Source organism: Antennarius striatus, chromosome 23 (genome assembly GCF_040054535.1).
Source record: "Antennarius striatus isolate MH-2024 chromosome 23, ASM4005453v1, whole genome shotgun sequence".
Classification (NCBI taxonomy): Eukaryota; Metazoa; Chordata; class Actinopteri; order Lophiiformes; family Antennariidae; genus Antennarius; species Antennarius striatus.
The window spans coordinates 8,685,917-8,701,994 of NC_090798.1; the positions used below are offsets into that span (position 1 = coordinate 8,685,917).

At 41.7% G+C, this 16,078-nt stretch overlaps 1 protein-coding gene across 6 annotated transcripts in view; it reads right to left on the minus strand.

Moving 5' to 3' along the window:
• Positions 1 to 16,078, minus strand: part of dock11 (dedicator of cytokinesis 11) — a 90,468-nt gene that overhangs the window by 3,341 nt on the left and 71,049 nt on the right. For all 6 annotated transcript variants that reach the window (XM_068308698.1, XM_068308695.1, XM_068308697.1 and 3 more), the window contains 7 exons: positions 15,577 to 15,699; positions 14,892 to 15,005; positions 2,681 to 2,827; positions 2,387 to 2,597; positions 1,312 to 1,502; positions 1,029 to 1,129; positions 409 to 547 (listed from right to left, as the gene is read on the minus strand). In XM_068308698.1, coding sequence (XP_068164799.1) covers positions 409 to 547; positions 1,029 to 1,129; positions 1,312 to 1,502; positions 2,387 to 2,597; positions 2,681 to 2,827; positions 14,892 to 15,005; positions 15,577 to 15,699 — 1,026 coding nt within the window. The remainder of the gene's footprint in view (positions 1 to 408; positions 548 to 1,028; positions 1,130 to 1,311; positions 1,503 to 2,386; positions 2,598 to 2,680; positions 2,828 to 14,891; positions 15,006 to 15,576; positions 15,700 to 16,078) is intronic.

Genomic DNA, 16,078 nt, shown 5'->3' on the forward strand with positions numbered 1-16,078 from the left:
CTTGTTCAACCGACAGTTGATAATCTGATTAGAAGGTTCAACCAGAATGAAGAATTCAGGAAGTTGGGGGACATGGTTTAATCTTAAACTTTACGCCGTTTCAACCATAAAACAGAAAAGATTTTCTCCTTCAGCTCTGGGTTTTGTTTCATTTTGACATCTGTACTAAAGTGAAGTCATTCTGATGATGGAAGTCAAACCTAAGCCAGCACACATACAACCAAAGAAAATTTATCATTTAATAATCGACCATGTCCTCATTATTTGTGGACTATTGATGGAAGCTAAAAACATGGATTATAAAAATGTGACATGATTAAAAAAGATTTATTGACTGACCACGAGGATACACAAATGTTCAGGCCACTAACCACCAAACTTAACATAGGTGTGAATTCATGGAATTACCTGTTCATGGATGATGTTAGACAGTTCCTTTACCATCTCTTTGAAGTTGGCCTTCAAGCCCTCGTGATACTGAAATTGATCCTCTTTGATTAGACGCTCATTAATTTCCAGAGCCATACTGCAAGCCTGGACAAAACACCTGCAAGGATCCCAAACATACAAATTAAAAAAATTAGAGGTCAGGTTATCCAAATCTGTTTAAATCAATCCACTGGACTTTAAGAAAGTTTCTTGAAAACGTTTCACCTCTCGTCCAAGAGGCTTTGTTACTGAAGCCTCTTGGATGAGAGGCAAAACGTTTAAGAAACTTTCTTAAAATCCAGTGGATTGATTTAAACAGATTTGGATAACGATGACCTGGATAACTGAGAAACTACAGACACCTTAGAGGTCAGGTTGTGTAATTCTGATTTGACTCCTGGAGCATCTGACAGCTCTACAAAGCAATGGTTCCGTATGCATCCTAGCCTTTGAGACAACTGTTAGTTAGCCTACCGTTGACAGAACTGCTGCAAACCGTGTTTAATGTTTAAAACTGTTGGAGATTGTTAACAGCAAAACAACAGAATAAAAATAGAACCAACAAGCAGCTAAACGTTAATTGAAAGCTGAAAGGATACCTGAAAATGTCTTTTAGGTCTTTCACTTTCTTGTTGCCAGACTGGTTGGACTTGCTGTCATCCAGGAATGTTCTTGCGTATGCCATTGGACCTGCATTCACCTGCAGACAAACCAGGATGTATTAGTCATTCTGGTACTACGATTAGCACACAGATGCTAATCACATTCATGAAACGCCACCTATCAGATTTCCTCTTTGTATGAATTTGACATTAAATCAAATGTGACAAGCAAATGCTGCTGTAGCTGTTTTGAATGCAGCAGTGAGGGTTCATGGTTCACCTGAACAGAGACACAGCCCTGAAGCTTGAGCTGCAGCTGGATCATGTCCACCTCCTGGCAAGAGCACAGTTTGGTCAACTCTGCCGTCCGTAATTTCATCTCATCTATGGCCACATCCACAGGCTTGAGCTCCACCTGCTTAATCCCCACCACCTCCACCCGCTTCTTCACGTATGGGAAGGTGTTAGCAGCTAGGGACCAAAGGCAAGAAGAAATGGGAACATGAGTGAAAGGCGCTTCCCCGGATCTGTTAGGAAGGTGTGGGTGAGCAAGCAGCTGCAAATGACAACTGGTTTGGTGTCAATGAATTAAACTACAGTAGAACCTCGACATACAAGCATTTAGAGATACGAGCCTTCGCTCTGTCCATATTTTTTTTTGACACACAAGGGAAAATCCGAGATATGAGCCGCGCTTCAGGACACCACCACATGTTGATGGATGGATACATCAGCTGAGACAGGATCTTGTTCTCATTGGTGGAGTAAAGATGTAGCTCGCGTGTTCTCTTGACTTTAGCGTTTTTCATTTATCACTGTTTATGTAACTCATAGAACTATACACAGGTGAAGTCTGCATGTCTATTGGTTGATAAAAAATGTTTTCTTCATAATTTAGGGGGTTTGGGGCTTTTTACAGGATGAAATGGATAAAAATGATTTTAATTATTTTAAGTGGAATAAATTTGACTTACAAGCTCAGCTACGGAACAGATTTAACTCTTATCTTGAGGTTCTACTTTTTCTGCTTTTTCCCATTCATTTACATTGACTTTCATCTCTCTTGTCAAATCAGTTTGTGCACAATGAGAGGACAAGAGACTAGTCACCGAAAGCTGCTGGTTATAAATGAGCTATTTGAATATGTTATAACATCCAACTGGTACCTGACAGTGCTGAACACATTTGTACACATTAATGACTTTAAACAGACTAAACAACTAATCTCTGATGTCTGGTCCAGATGTCATGACAACATGACTATAATAACACGATGTTTGTTGGAAGTATTAAGGAAAACAGGTTCCCAGTGGGTTTTTCACCACAAGAATGTGTGAACAGTGTTTTTCATGTACTTGTAAGCACCGTCCTCCTCTTGCACTGCTCCTCCACCCCACCATGTTTTTTGCCAGACAGTGTGTAAGGGGTCTCGAACACAAAGCGGTTGATGTTATGACACTTCTCAAAGTCAGTCTTCTTCTCCGGCACCTCCTTCTCATCGAAGAACGGCTTGACAAACGTCACCTGGACAAAGGCAAACTTTGGGTCCAGATCTTTGTGGTTTACCTGTGAGAAAGCAAATTAAAATTAAAAAGACAGGCTGCAACCAAAACAATCATTAATTATCTCCTTGAATTTTTCCACTGCACCTTGTTCGAGTCCTGAATTATCCTGACATTTTCCTGTCCAAACTTTTCCCCGTAGAGCATGAGCAGCCGCTGAGAGATTTCAGACAGCCCAGTGAGTTTAGGTTCTTTGTAAATGTACTCCTTCCCATCCTCCTCCTCAAAGTAGCACTGTGCAAAATATACCAAAAAAATAAAATAAAAAGCAAAAGAAACACATGTTCACATCTGATTTACTAGAAAAAATGTGTGTAAAGTCATCACTGCAGAGAAAAGAGTGATATGAATTAGTCTTCACACATTCATTACATTTTGTTTTACTGGCAACACAAACATATGTGACATTGAGCAGAATTTTGTCAAACTGTTGCTCTGCAGGAGAAAAGCTGTGAATGTAACTTAAAATCTCCAACACAATTTTTATACACACACGACTTTCATAATGACCCCCCCCCAGAGAATACGGAGTTGTTGGAATGCTACTACACAAGTAATCCCAGAGAGTGGGGATATATGGGGCGGATGTGGGACCAATGGATGCTTCGAAACCCACAATCAGGGCTAACAAAGAAACAGCTGTTAGCCCAGTGTTCCAACATCCGTAACCAAAAACTACTGTCACAACTAGAGATCGATGAAATACTACAACAATGCTACGGCAAGGGGGAGCCAGGACGCAAGGTCAGCGGGGGGATATCACCCCCCCCACAATCCATGATTGGGTACCAAGCCCCAAGAGACATACACAGCCTCAATACAAGAGCTGCTGACCTGCGAAGGAAGATTGTGACCCAAATGGAAACCTGGAGCCTCCAACAAATACCGAAGCTAAGTTGTCAAGTACCTTCAGAAGATCTGCTACAAGATGTGAATGCTGCAATAAGAACCATCCCCACAGGGAACATAACTGAGACCAACAAGCAACAGTAGTAAGTAACTGAGACCAGTACAGCAACAGTAATCCTCGAGATGCTGGGATATAAGATCAACACAGGGCATAACAAACTATACCCTCCGTGGAAAAAACGGTTAGAGGCCAAGATAAAGGCGACACGGAGAGAAGTCAGCCAGCTAGCCGAGCTACAGAAGGGGAACATGGTGAATAAAGGGGCACCCAGGAAATACAGCAAGCTCTCCATACCTGAAGCACTCGAGACTGCCAAACAGAGACTAACGGCTCTGGCTACCCGACTGAAGCGATACACCAAGGAGATTGAGGCCAGGAGAATAAACAAGACCTTCTCCACTCAACCAGCAAAGGTGTACTCTCAGTGGCACGGAAATAGCATCCGGCCGGACCCACCAAGAGCTGAGGTGGAGAAATACTGGAAGGGCATATGGGAAAGAGAAGCATCACACAACACTGATGCCCAGTGGCTAGTGGACCTGAGGACTGACCACAGTTGCCTCCCAGAACAAGAACCAGTAACCATCTCAATGGCAGACATCCAAGAAAGAGTGTCAAAGATGAAGAGTTGGTCAGCACCGGGCCCCGATATGATCCATACATACTGGCTAAAGAAGCTGACAGCACTCCACGAGCGTCTAGCAGCACAGATGAACCATCTGCTAAGGGATGGGACGCACCCAGAATGGTTGACTGAAGGCAGGACAGTCCTGATCATGAAAGATCCACAGAAGGAATCTACCCCATCCAACTACTGGCCAATAACCTGTCTCAGTACAACATGGAAGCTCCTGTCAGGCATCATGGCAGCTAAGATGAGTAGGCACATGGATCAATATATGAGCTGGTCACAGAAAGGAGTTGGTAGTAACACCAGGGGAGCCAAGCACCAGCTACTGGTGGACAGAGCAGTACACAGAGACTGTAAGAATAGGCAGACCAACTTGTGCACCGCCTGGATTGACTACCAGAAAGCCTACGACTCACACCACACACGTGGATACTGGAATGTCTGGAACTGTACAAGATCAACAGGACACTAAGAGCCTTCATCAAGAACTCAATGGGGAAGTGGAAGACAACCCTGGAGACTAACTCCAAGCCAATTGCCCAAGTTAACATCAAGTGCGGCACATACCAAGGGGATGCACTATCACCACTGATTTTCTGCATAGGCCTGAACCCCCTCAGTCACATCATCACAAAGAGTAGCTACGGATACCGATTCTGAAGCGGGACAACAATCAGCCATCCCCTCTACATGGATGACATCAAGCTGTATGCCAGGAATGAGTGAAAAATTGACTCACTGATCCACACCACCAGGATCTACAGCGACGACATAGGGATGTCATTCGGATTTGACAAATGTGGCCGGATGGTATCAAGAAGAGGCAAGATGATCGGAACTGGAGGGGTCAACCTACCAGGGGGCAGGATAGAAGACATCAAGGACAGCTACAAATACCTTGGAATGCCACAGGCTAATGGCAACCATGAGGAGGCCGCAAGGAAGTCATCCACAGCCAAATACCTCCAGAGAGTAAGGCAAGTCCTGAGAAGTCAGCTGAATGGCGAGAACAAGGTCCGAGCCATCAATATATATGCACTGCCTGTCATCAGATACCCCGCTGGGATCATAAGCTGGCCAAAGGAGGAGATAGAAGCCACAGACATCAAGACGAGAAAGCTCCTCACCATGCATGGAGGGTTTCACCCCAAGTCCAGCATCCTGAGGCTGTACACTAAGCGGAAAGAGGGAGGCCGAGGACTAGTGAGCATCAGGGCCACTGTCCAGGATGAGACATCAAAAATCCAAGAGTACATTAGGAATCAGGAACTGCTCAGTGAATGCCTTAGACAGCAGAAACCTGAGGAGGAAGAGGAGGAGGAGACGACATGGAGGGACAAGCCCCTACACGGCATGTACCAACGTCAGATAGAGGAAGTGGCTGATATCAAGAAGACCTACCAATGGCTGAATAAAGCTGGACTGACAGACCTCACAGAGACACTGATCATGGCAGCACAAGAACAGGCCCTAAGTACAAGGGCAATAGAGGCCAATATCTACCACAGTAGATCTGACCCAAGGTGCAGGCTATGTAGAGAAGCCCCAGAGTCAGTCCAGCATGTGGTAGCAGGGTGTAAGATGCTCGCCAGCTCAGCATACATGGAAAGGCACAACCAAGTAGCTGTGATAGTGTACAGGAACATCTGTACCCGGAATGGACTAGAAGTACCCAAATCCCAATAGGACATACCACCGAAGGTGGTTGAGAACAGCAAGGCTAAGATCCTGTGGGACTTCAGCTTCCAGACCGACAAACAGCTACTGGCTAACAAACCGGACATTGTGGTGATGGACAAAGAGCAGAAGAGAGCAGTGGTGATAGATGTGGCGATCCCAGCTGATGCCAACATCAGGAAGAAGGAACACGAAAAGATTGAGAAATATCAAGGGTTGAAAGAACAGCTGGAACAGATGTGGAAGGTTAAGGTTAATGTGGTCCCCGTGGTAGTAGGAGCACTTGGGGCAGTGACCCCCAAACTGGAAGAGTGGCTCCAGCAGATTCCTGGAACAACATCTGAAGCCTCAGTCCAGAAGAGCGCAGTCCTAGGAACAGCTAAGATACTGCGCAGAACCCTCAGACTCCCAGGCCTCTGGTAGAGGACCCGAGCTTGAGGATGACACAGATACCACCCCACAAGGGTGAGAAGGACATTTTTTATATATATATATATATATATATATATATATATATATATATATATATATATATATATATATATATATATATATATATATATATATATATATATATATATATATATATATATATATATATAATCTCCCCACCTACAGTCAGGTCCATAAATATTGGCACTTCAACACTATTTTCATCTCTTTCCAAATCAGTTGAACAGTGTAGGAATTACAACAGTTTCTACATGTGCCTCCCACTTTTTAAGGGACCAAAAGTAATTGGACAATTGGCTACTCAGCTGTTCCATGGCCAGGTGTGTGTGATTCCCTCATGATCTCATTTACAAGCAGACACAAAGTCTAGACTTAATTTGAAGTTTGCCTTTGGAATCGAATTGCTGTCAACTCTCAATATGAGGTCCAAAGAGCTGTCACTATCAGTGAAGGCTGAAAAAGCAAAACAAACCCATCAGAGAGATAGCAAAAACATTAGGTGTGGCCAAATCAAGTGTTTGGAACATAATTAAAAATCAGAGATCAAAGATCAATGCTCACCTTGACTTCATGTCATTGAAAGCTACAAATCAAGCCAGAAATCTTGGTGTAATTATAGACTCAGACCTGAATTTTAGCAGCCATTTAAAAGCTATTACTAAATCTGCCTATTACCACCTAAAAAACATTGCTCAAATTAAGGGGTTTCTGTCTCAACAAGACACAGAAAAACTTGTCCATACTTTCATTTTCAGTAGGATAGATTACTGTAATGGTGTCCTTACAGGTCTACATAAAAAATCAATCAGGCAGCTGCAGCTGATCCAGAATGCTGCTGCCACAGTCCTTACAAACACCAGAAAACTGGACCACATCACACCAGTCCTTAAATCACTACACTGGCTTCCTGTGAGTCAAAGGAAAGATTTTAAAATCTTACTGCTGGTTTACAAATCTCTAAATGGTCTTGGACGAAAATACATGCAAGATTTATTAAGTCCTTATGAAGCATCCAGACCCCTTAGGTCATCTGGGACAGGTTTACTGTGTGTCCCCAGAACAGCAACCAAACGCAGCATTTAGTTATTATGCTCCTCACCTGTGGAACAAACTGCCTGACTACCTGAGGTCTGCTCAAACGGTAACTTCATTTAAATCAGGGCTAAAGACATTTTCGTTCACTGCAGCATTTTCCTGAATTTGTTTTTTTAATTATCTGCATTTTTTAATCAGTGGTTATAGTTTAAATATTTTATTCTCCTGTTTAAATTGACTTCTATTTTTAATTGCTCTTTTATTGATATTTTATCGTCTTGTTTTAATCCCCTTTTATCTTTGAAGTGTTCTTGTGTTTTGTTGCCTTTGTAAAGCACTTTGAATTGCCTGTGTATGAATTGTGCTATATAAATAAACTTGCCTTGCCTTGCCTTAAAAAGAAAGACCGCAACGGTGAGCTCAGCAACACCAAAAGACCCGGAAGACCACAGGAAACGACTGTAGTGGACGACAGAAGAATTCTTTCCCTGGTGAAAAGAAACCCCTTCACAACAGTTGGCCGGATCAAGAACACTCTCCAGAGGTAGGCGTCTCTGTGTCAAGAGAAGACTTCACTAGAGTGAATACAGACGCTTCAGCACAAGATGTAAACCACTGGTGAGCCTCAAAAACAGGAAGACCAGATTGGAGTTTGCCAAAAAACATCTAAAAAAGCCGATACAGTTCTGAAAAAACATTTTATGGACAGATGAGACAAAGATCAACTTGTACCAGAATGATGGGAAGAGAAGAGTATGGAGAAGGAAAGGAACTGCTCATGATCCAAAACACACGACCTCACCAGTGAAGCATGGTGGTGGTAGTGTTATGGCGTGGGCATGTATGGCTATCAATAGAATTGGTTCCCTTGTATTTATTGATGATGTGACTACTGACAAAAGAAGCAGGATGAATTCTGAAGTTTTTCAAGCAATATTATCAGCTCATATTCAGCCAAATGCTTCAGAACTCATTGGACGGCGCTTCACAGTAAAGCTGGACAATGACCAGAAACATACTGTGAAAGCAACCAAAGAGTTTTTTAAGGCAAAGAAATGGAATGTGATGGAATGGCCAAGTCAATCACCTGACCTGAATCCAATCGAGCCTTTGTTTTACTTGCTGAAGAAAAAACTGAAGGGAAAATGCCCCAAGAACAAGCAGGAACTGAAGACAGTTGCAGTGGAGGCCTGGCAGAGTATCACCAGGAATGAAACCCAGCGTCTGGTGATGTCTCTGCCTTCCAGACTTCAGGCTGTCATTGACTGCAAAGGATTCGCAACCAAATATTAAAAAGTGACAGTTTGATTTATGATTGATTAGTTTGTGCAATTACTTTTGGTCCCTTAAAAAGTGGGAGGCACATGTAGAAACAGTTGTAATTCCTACACCGTTCACCTGATTTGGATGCAAATACCCTCAATGCTGGAAGTCTGTACTTAAAGTACATCATGTTTGTATCATTTCAAATCCATTGTGGTGATGCACAGGGCCAAAAGGATGAAAATAGTGTTGATGTCCCAATATTTATGGACCTGACTGCTTATATTTGAATAAGCTCACTTGAAAATCTGACTTTGTCAAGCTTTTTAACTCCATCCACGACCTGTCAATCAAGCGCCCAACCAATCGAGGCACATCTGCCAGAAGGAATCACGTGAACAAGAGCTCCTGAGAGCATCGTGGAAATAAACAGCTGTCACCACAAAAAATACTCTATTTTCTGTTTAATGTCCACTGACATATAATGCAAACACACTGTACAGTTTTGGCCGGCGTATACCCGGAACTTCGGGCCGTTAGCCGAGTTAGCTCCGGTCGTCACATTTGTCCATGTCTCTCACTTACGGAGCCGTTTTGGCTTCGTTAAACATAGTAGTTTATATTCTTTGATTGTGACGGACCTCATGGTGTCGTGTGGTGAACCTGATGCCTTATTCACCGGGACCGAACTCCGGAAGCCGGCGTCTACCCGGATGGCCGGACCGTAGCACCAAAACGGCCTTCGTCTTTGCGTTTGTCTGTCCCGCACACATGGAGCCGTTACGGCTTTGATGGACACAGCAGTTTGTTTTCTTGTGACAGCGAAGGAAAAAAAGAAAACAAACGAAGTCTGATATTATTGTTTTAACGTGGAATTTCCACGGGTAAAACAGTATAAATATATATAGATTGTGACCCAATTGGAAACCAGGAGTGTCCAACAAATACCGAAGCTGAGTTGTCAAGTACCTTCAGAAGATCTGCCAGAAGATATGAATGCTGCATTAAGAACCATCCCCACAGGGAACATAACTGAGGCCTTAGCTGACTCACAGCACAGCAACAGTAATCCTCAAGATGCTTGGGATACAAGATCAATACAGGGCATAACAAGCAATACCCTCCATGGAAGAGATGGTTAGAGGCCAAGATAAAGGCGACACAGAGAGAAGTCAGCCAGCTACCTCAGTTGTGGAAAGGGAACATGGTGAATAAAGAGGTACCCAGGACATACAACAAGCTCTCCATACCTGAAGCACTTGAAACTGCCACACAGAGACTAACAGCTACCCAACTAAGAAAAATACGAAGGAGATAGAGGCCAGGAGAATAAACAAGACCTTCTCCACTCAACCAGCAAAGGTATACTCTCAGTAGCAGGGAAATAACAGCAGCCGGCCAGACCCATCAAGAGCTGAGGTGGAGAAATACTGGAAGGGCATATAGGAAAGAGAAGCATCACACAAAACTGATGCCCAGTGGCTAGTCGACCTGAGAACTGACCACAGCAGTATCCCAGAACAAGAACCACTTACCATCTCAATGGCAGACATCCAAGAAAGAGTGTCAAAGATGAAGAGTTGGTCAGCACCGGGCTCCGATATGATCCATACATACCAGCTAAAGAAGCTGACAGCACTCCATGACCGCCTAGCAGCACAGATGAGCCAGTTGCTAAGAGATGAGAGGCACCCAGAATGGTTGACGGAAGGCAGGACAGTCTGGATCATGAAAGCCCCACAGAAGGGATCTACCCCATCCAACTACCGGCCAATAACCTGTCTCTGTACAACATGGAAGCTCCTGTCAGGTATCATTGAAGCTAAGTAGGCACATTATGTAATATATGAGCAGGGCACAGAAAGGAATTGGTACTAACACCAGGGGAGCCAAGCACCAGCTACTGGTGGACAGAACAGTCAGCAGAGACTGTCAGAACAGGCAGACCAAATGTTGCACCGCCTGGATTGACTACCAGAAAGCCTACGATTCAATGCCACACACATGGATACTGGAATGTCTGGAAATGTATAAGATCAACAGGACACTAAGAGTCGTCATCAAGAACTCAATGGGAATGTGGAAGACAACTCTAGAGGCCAACTCCAAGCCAATTGCCCAAGTTAACATCAAGTGCGGTATATATCAAGGGTATGCACTATGACTGAATCCACTCATTTAGATCACCACAAAGAGTGGATACAGACACCAATTCCAAAGAGGGGCAACAATTAGCCACCTACTCTACATGAATGACATCAAGCTGTATGCCAGGAATGAGCAAGAAATCAACTCACTGATCCACACCTCCAGGATCTACAGTGGTGACAGAGGTGTTATTCGGATTAGACAAATGTGGCCGGATGGTATCGAGAAGAGGCATGATGATCAGAACTGAAGGGGTTGACCTACCAGAGGGCAGGATAGAAGACATCCAGGAAAGGTACAAATACCCTGGAATCCCACAGGCTAATGGCAATCATGGGGAGGCCGCAAGGAAGTCAACCACAGCCAAAAACCCTTTAGAGAGTTTGACAAGTCCAGAGAATTCAGGTGAATGACAAGCCCGAGACTCACGGAATGAGCGCACTTCTGGATGCCATCAGCCATCCAGAAGCTTATGCTTATGGTATCACGTGACTGCCTACCAAAAATCTGCGATGTCGCGAGCGTTGATGCGCGAAGGCGCACTGTGTAATGCATATATAGATATACTGTATATATATCTACAGTACAGGTAGTCGTCGACTTACGACCTATGCAACTTACGACCGACCGACTTTACGACCACAATGTCCGGGTAACGCGGGCATTCCCTCCAGCCACAGTACTCACGCTCTGAGACTCCCGCGCTCTCTTCAGTCACCACGGCGCACTCACGCTGTTCAGTCACACTGTGAGATCAATAGCCCAGCCCACTACTGATGGGCTGGGCTGCTTAGGAGGCTGTGACGGAGAAATGTATGAATGGCGTATGGAAAAACTGTCAAGCGTTACGTGAACTCTTCTGCTGGATTTGAAAGTGACGAAGAACTTGATCAGATTCGGGAGAAAATAGTGAAACTGGCAGAAAACCTCTCCTTGGAGAACTTACGAATGATCGCGCTGTAAGAAGAACTGATCGCGCTGGAAGAAGAAAGAGTGGAAGAAGAAGAGAGAAGCAGAGAAAGAAGAGGAGGAAACAGAAAAAATGTTCACCACCAACGGCTTGTCAGAAGGCTTTTCCCTGTTAAATAAACTCCGTGCACACTTTGAAGAAATGGACATAGAACATAGAAAGATTTGCAAGGATTGAACGGATGGCAAACAACGCTTTCCGTCCATATCTTGAAATTTATGAGGAGAAAAAGAAACAAACAATTCAGACAAAGCTCACAATGATTATGAAAAGATCGTCTCCCGCTCCCACCAACCTACACGCTGTCCCAGCTGACGATCCGGACGACCCACAGCTAAGAACCAGCGCTGCTGGATTGAATTTTTACTTAAGAGTCGATTTACGACCAAGTCGAATTACGACCGATCTGTCGGGCCCTATCGCGGTCGTAAGTCGACGACTACCTGTAGATACTTTATTAATCCCGGAGGAAATTGCACATATCCACAACATAATGTAAACATAAACAATAAACGTAAATAAATATTAATAACTCAAAACCTAGTTAGTTCAAAACTTAGTTAATTAAAACTTAGTTAGAAAACGAATAAGTTTAAAACTTAGTTTAAAACCTAGTAAGTTTAGAACCTAGTTTGTTCAAAACCTTGTGGGTTACTTAGTTCAAGTCCTAGTTTAAACTAGTCTAGTTAAAAAACTAGTTCATTTAAAACCTAGTTAGCTCAAAAACATAGTTTAGCACCTAGTTTGTTAAAAACCTAATTATTTTGTTAGTTATTTCAAAATCTAGTTAGTTTAAAATCTAGTTGGTTCTAAACCAGGTTAACAATAATTACACTCAACAAAAATATAAACGCAACACTTTTGTTTTTGCTACCATTTTTCATGAGATGGACCTGAAGATCTATAATTCATTCCAGATACACAATATTACCATTTCTCTCAAACTTTATTTACAAATCTGTCTTCTTCTTTTCCTTCCGGCTTTTCCCTTCAGGGGTCGCCACAGCAAATCAGTTGCCTCCATCTAACTCTGTCTTCTGCATCCTCGTCTCTCACACCAACTACCTCCATGTCCTCTTTCACTACATCCATAAACCTCCTCTTTGGTCTTCCTCCAAGCCTCCTGACTGGCAGTTCAAAACTCAACCTTCTACCAGTATATTCACTATCTCTCCTCTGGACATGTTCAAACCATCTCAGTCTGGCTACTCTGATTTTATCTCCAAAACCTGTAACATGTGCTGTCCCTCTGATGTACTTATTCCTGGTCCTATCCATCATGGTCACTCCCAGACAGAACCTCAGCATCTTCATCTCTGCTACCTCTAGCTCCGTCTCATACATATATATATATATATATATATATATATATATACATATATATATATATATATATATATACACACACACACACACATATATATACACACACACACACACATATATATATATATATATACACACACATATGTATATATATACACACATATATATATATATATATACACACATATATATATATGTGTATATGTGTGTGTGTATATATATATATATATATGAATGAGAGAGGGGGGGGGGTGCTCGATAATTAAAGTCATATTTTCGGTTCTTCAATAAATCCCTCACAGGTTGGACACAGGCTTGGAGCTGGACTCCATCATGGACCACATAAAACTTCCTCTTGCAATAAAAATGACGTGGCCAGCACAGAAGAACTGATCTGTGGAAAGCAGGATTCATAATAAGCAAAAATATTTATGACGTGGTGGCGGTTTCCTCTTTTCTGCCTCTGTTAACACGTCTGATCTGTTCAGCAAATATGTTACCAGAATTGTTACCAACAGAGTTAAATGTAAATACTGAAATACATTTTTTCAAATGTAAGTCTATAGCTTTCTAACACTAGTAGCCACAGATGCTAGCACAAATAGCCAGTTAACTGTTCAGTGTGCTATGAAGGAACATGCATATATATATATAGATATATATATATATATATACACACACACACACACACACACACACACACACACACACACACACACACACACATATATATATATATATATATATATATATATTCATAAACAACCATACATTGTTTTTACACAATGACTCACTTGTAGTTTTTAAAAAATATGTTCTTCAGTTGTGAACTCAGCATGTGATCGATTTTGAACTCTACATGAACTGGAACAGAGAAATATAACTGAAAAGAGCTTTGCTGAAGTCCTGTGATAACAAATCTCTGTATCGCATTAGCAGTGTGCTGCGTGTTGACTCTTAAGAACTGCAGACCGATTATAAGTCTGAACAGTGATATGGGACACGCCTCACGATTAGAGGTCAAAGCGTCCAGTATGGAACAGAGATGGCCTAATCCCAGACACACTTTCATTTATCCACCCCTGGACACTAATGATTCTACAAAGACCTCCTATGTCCTCTGTTGGCTAACTTTGACTCAAATTTTTTTATCTAGTTTACCCGTGTCTCGCCCTTTATTTTCTACTGCAGAAAAAGCTGCACGAAAACATTTTGCTTCAAATCACACTGTCACTTCTAACTTAAGCAATACGTCTTTTTATTTTTCCTGCAAGTACAGTACATGTATCTGCTCCAGAGATGCTCCTGTTTCCTGAGTTGGGATGTTGTTCTTCCAACCTCAACCATGTAAATCATAATGTGAAAATAATGTGGACACTAAAAAGAAAACGTTCTGCTTTTAAAAACAAGTTGATAGTTGTTTGAAGCTTGAAAGGATTTATAAACAGATATGTTGGTATATTTTAAAACCACTAGAAGATTTTTTACTGACTTTTAATCAAATAGTTTATTAAATCCATACTTATTTACCAGTAATTCAATAACTCCGATTGTTTTTAGTCATGCTACATTGACAGATAGTTGTGTTTATAACCTTATTTTATAAAAATGTGTCTGCAAAAGACTGACATTGATAAATAGGTTGAAACCATCACCTGAGCATTAATGTCCATCTGCTCTCTCTACCTCCACAACACTAACAACTTATTCCAAGAGTTGAGTTGGCATTCATTTGAATTTTCCATCTCACGGTGAATGCATTATTATTTTCAATTTTCTCATGTATAACTGAGAGGAGAGTGATTCATCACCATACCCAGGTGCTGTAATATCCCCTTCCTTCGCCTGTGTACCTAAAATAAAAAAAGTTCATTGTTGACCTAACCTGTCCATAAAAAGCCACTCTGAAGTAGGTCCCCAGCAGCCTGCGGCCTGATTGTATCACCTCTCTTATCTTATTGTAGGCTCTGTGCAGGGTGTTGTACAGCTGGCTTAGTTTCTGGAACAAAGGAAGAAAAAAGTTAAGTTTGGTTAATGGAAAATGAAACAGTTTGCAGAAACAATTACAATTAACAAGCACGCAGAAAATACAAGAAACAGTGGCTGTTGCTGTGTGGAGTAGTGACATATTATGAAGTGCCTTTAACAGTTTTGACTGATAATATCAGCTTCATTGACATCACAGCTAAAAGAGCTGGTTGGGTTACTGCATATTATGCAGTATGCAGTTTTATGCAGTATAGTTTTGAGTTTTAAAGAAAGATGCCAACACTGTTTTTTTTTAACATTATGTTTGGTGACTTTCTGTAAAATATCATATTCAATGACTTTGTCCACTTTTCTTTCCTTGAAATAGAATGTGAAGTGTCCCCAATGCATTTGTGTGTATTGAAATAAAAATTATTTGAATAATTTTAAGGTTTACTCACATTTTTAGACACACTACTATTATGACCATAATTGCATATAATAAGAAGATGAAGATCTTCAGAAGACAAAGAGCTTCAGAAACAGCTCTATGTTTAGACAGAACATCTCTGTAAAAGCAGGTTGGGACTCTGTTTTGGTACCTCATACTCATGACGTTTCTCATAAATGGGGATGATAAGTTTAGCGATGTGTGTGATGAGTTCATAGCGTTCCGCTTTCCACAGCGCATCCACACACACTTCCAGGTGCTCAACCAACGCCTCCTGAACAGGGACGAATAAGGAATAACAGGTATAAATACTTACAGCATGAAGGAATCTAATCAACACATAAGGTTTGATATAAAGACTAATATAGCATTTAGTGTGGATCGTCGGATTTCAAAAAACCTTCCTTGACAAGTATCAGACATTTCTTAGTTTATCGGTGAATATTCTTTAAACAGAAGTTGCTATTCAGTAGTAAAAATGTGATTACGATCTAGTTTATAATCCTGCTCAATCAATATTTGTAAGGGGTGATTTATTTCTTTGTCCCTGTACATTCAGAGCTAAACACACACATGTACGAATGGTCAACGAGGTACTTCTAGCTTTAGACTAAAGTTATTCTAATAATTTACCCAAATTATATATTTTTGAG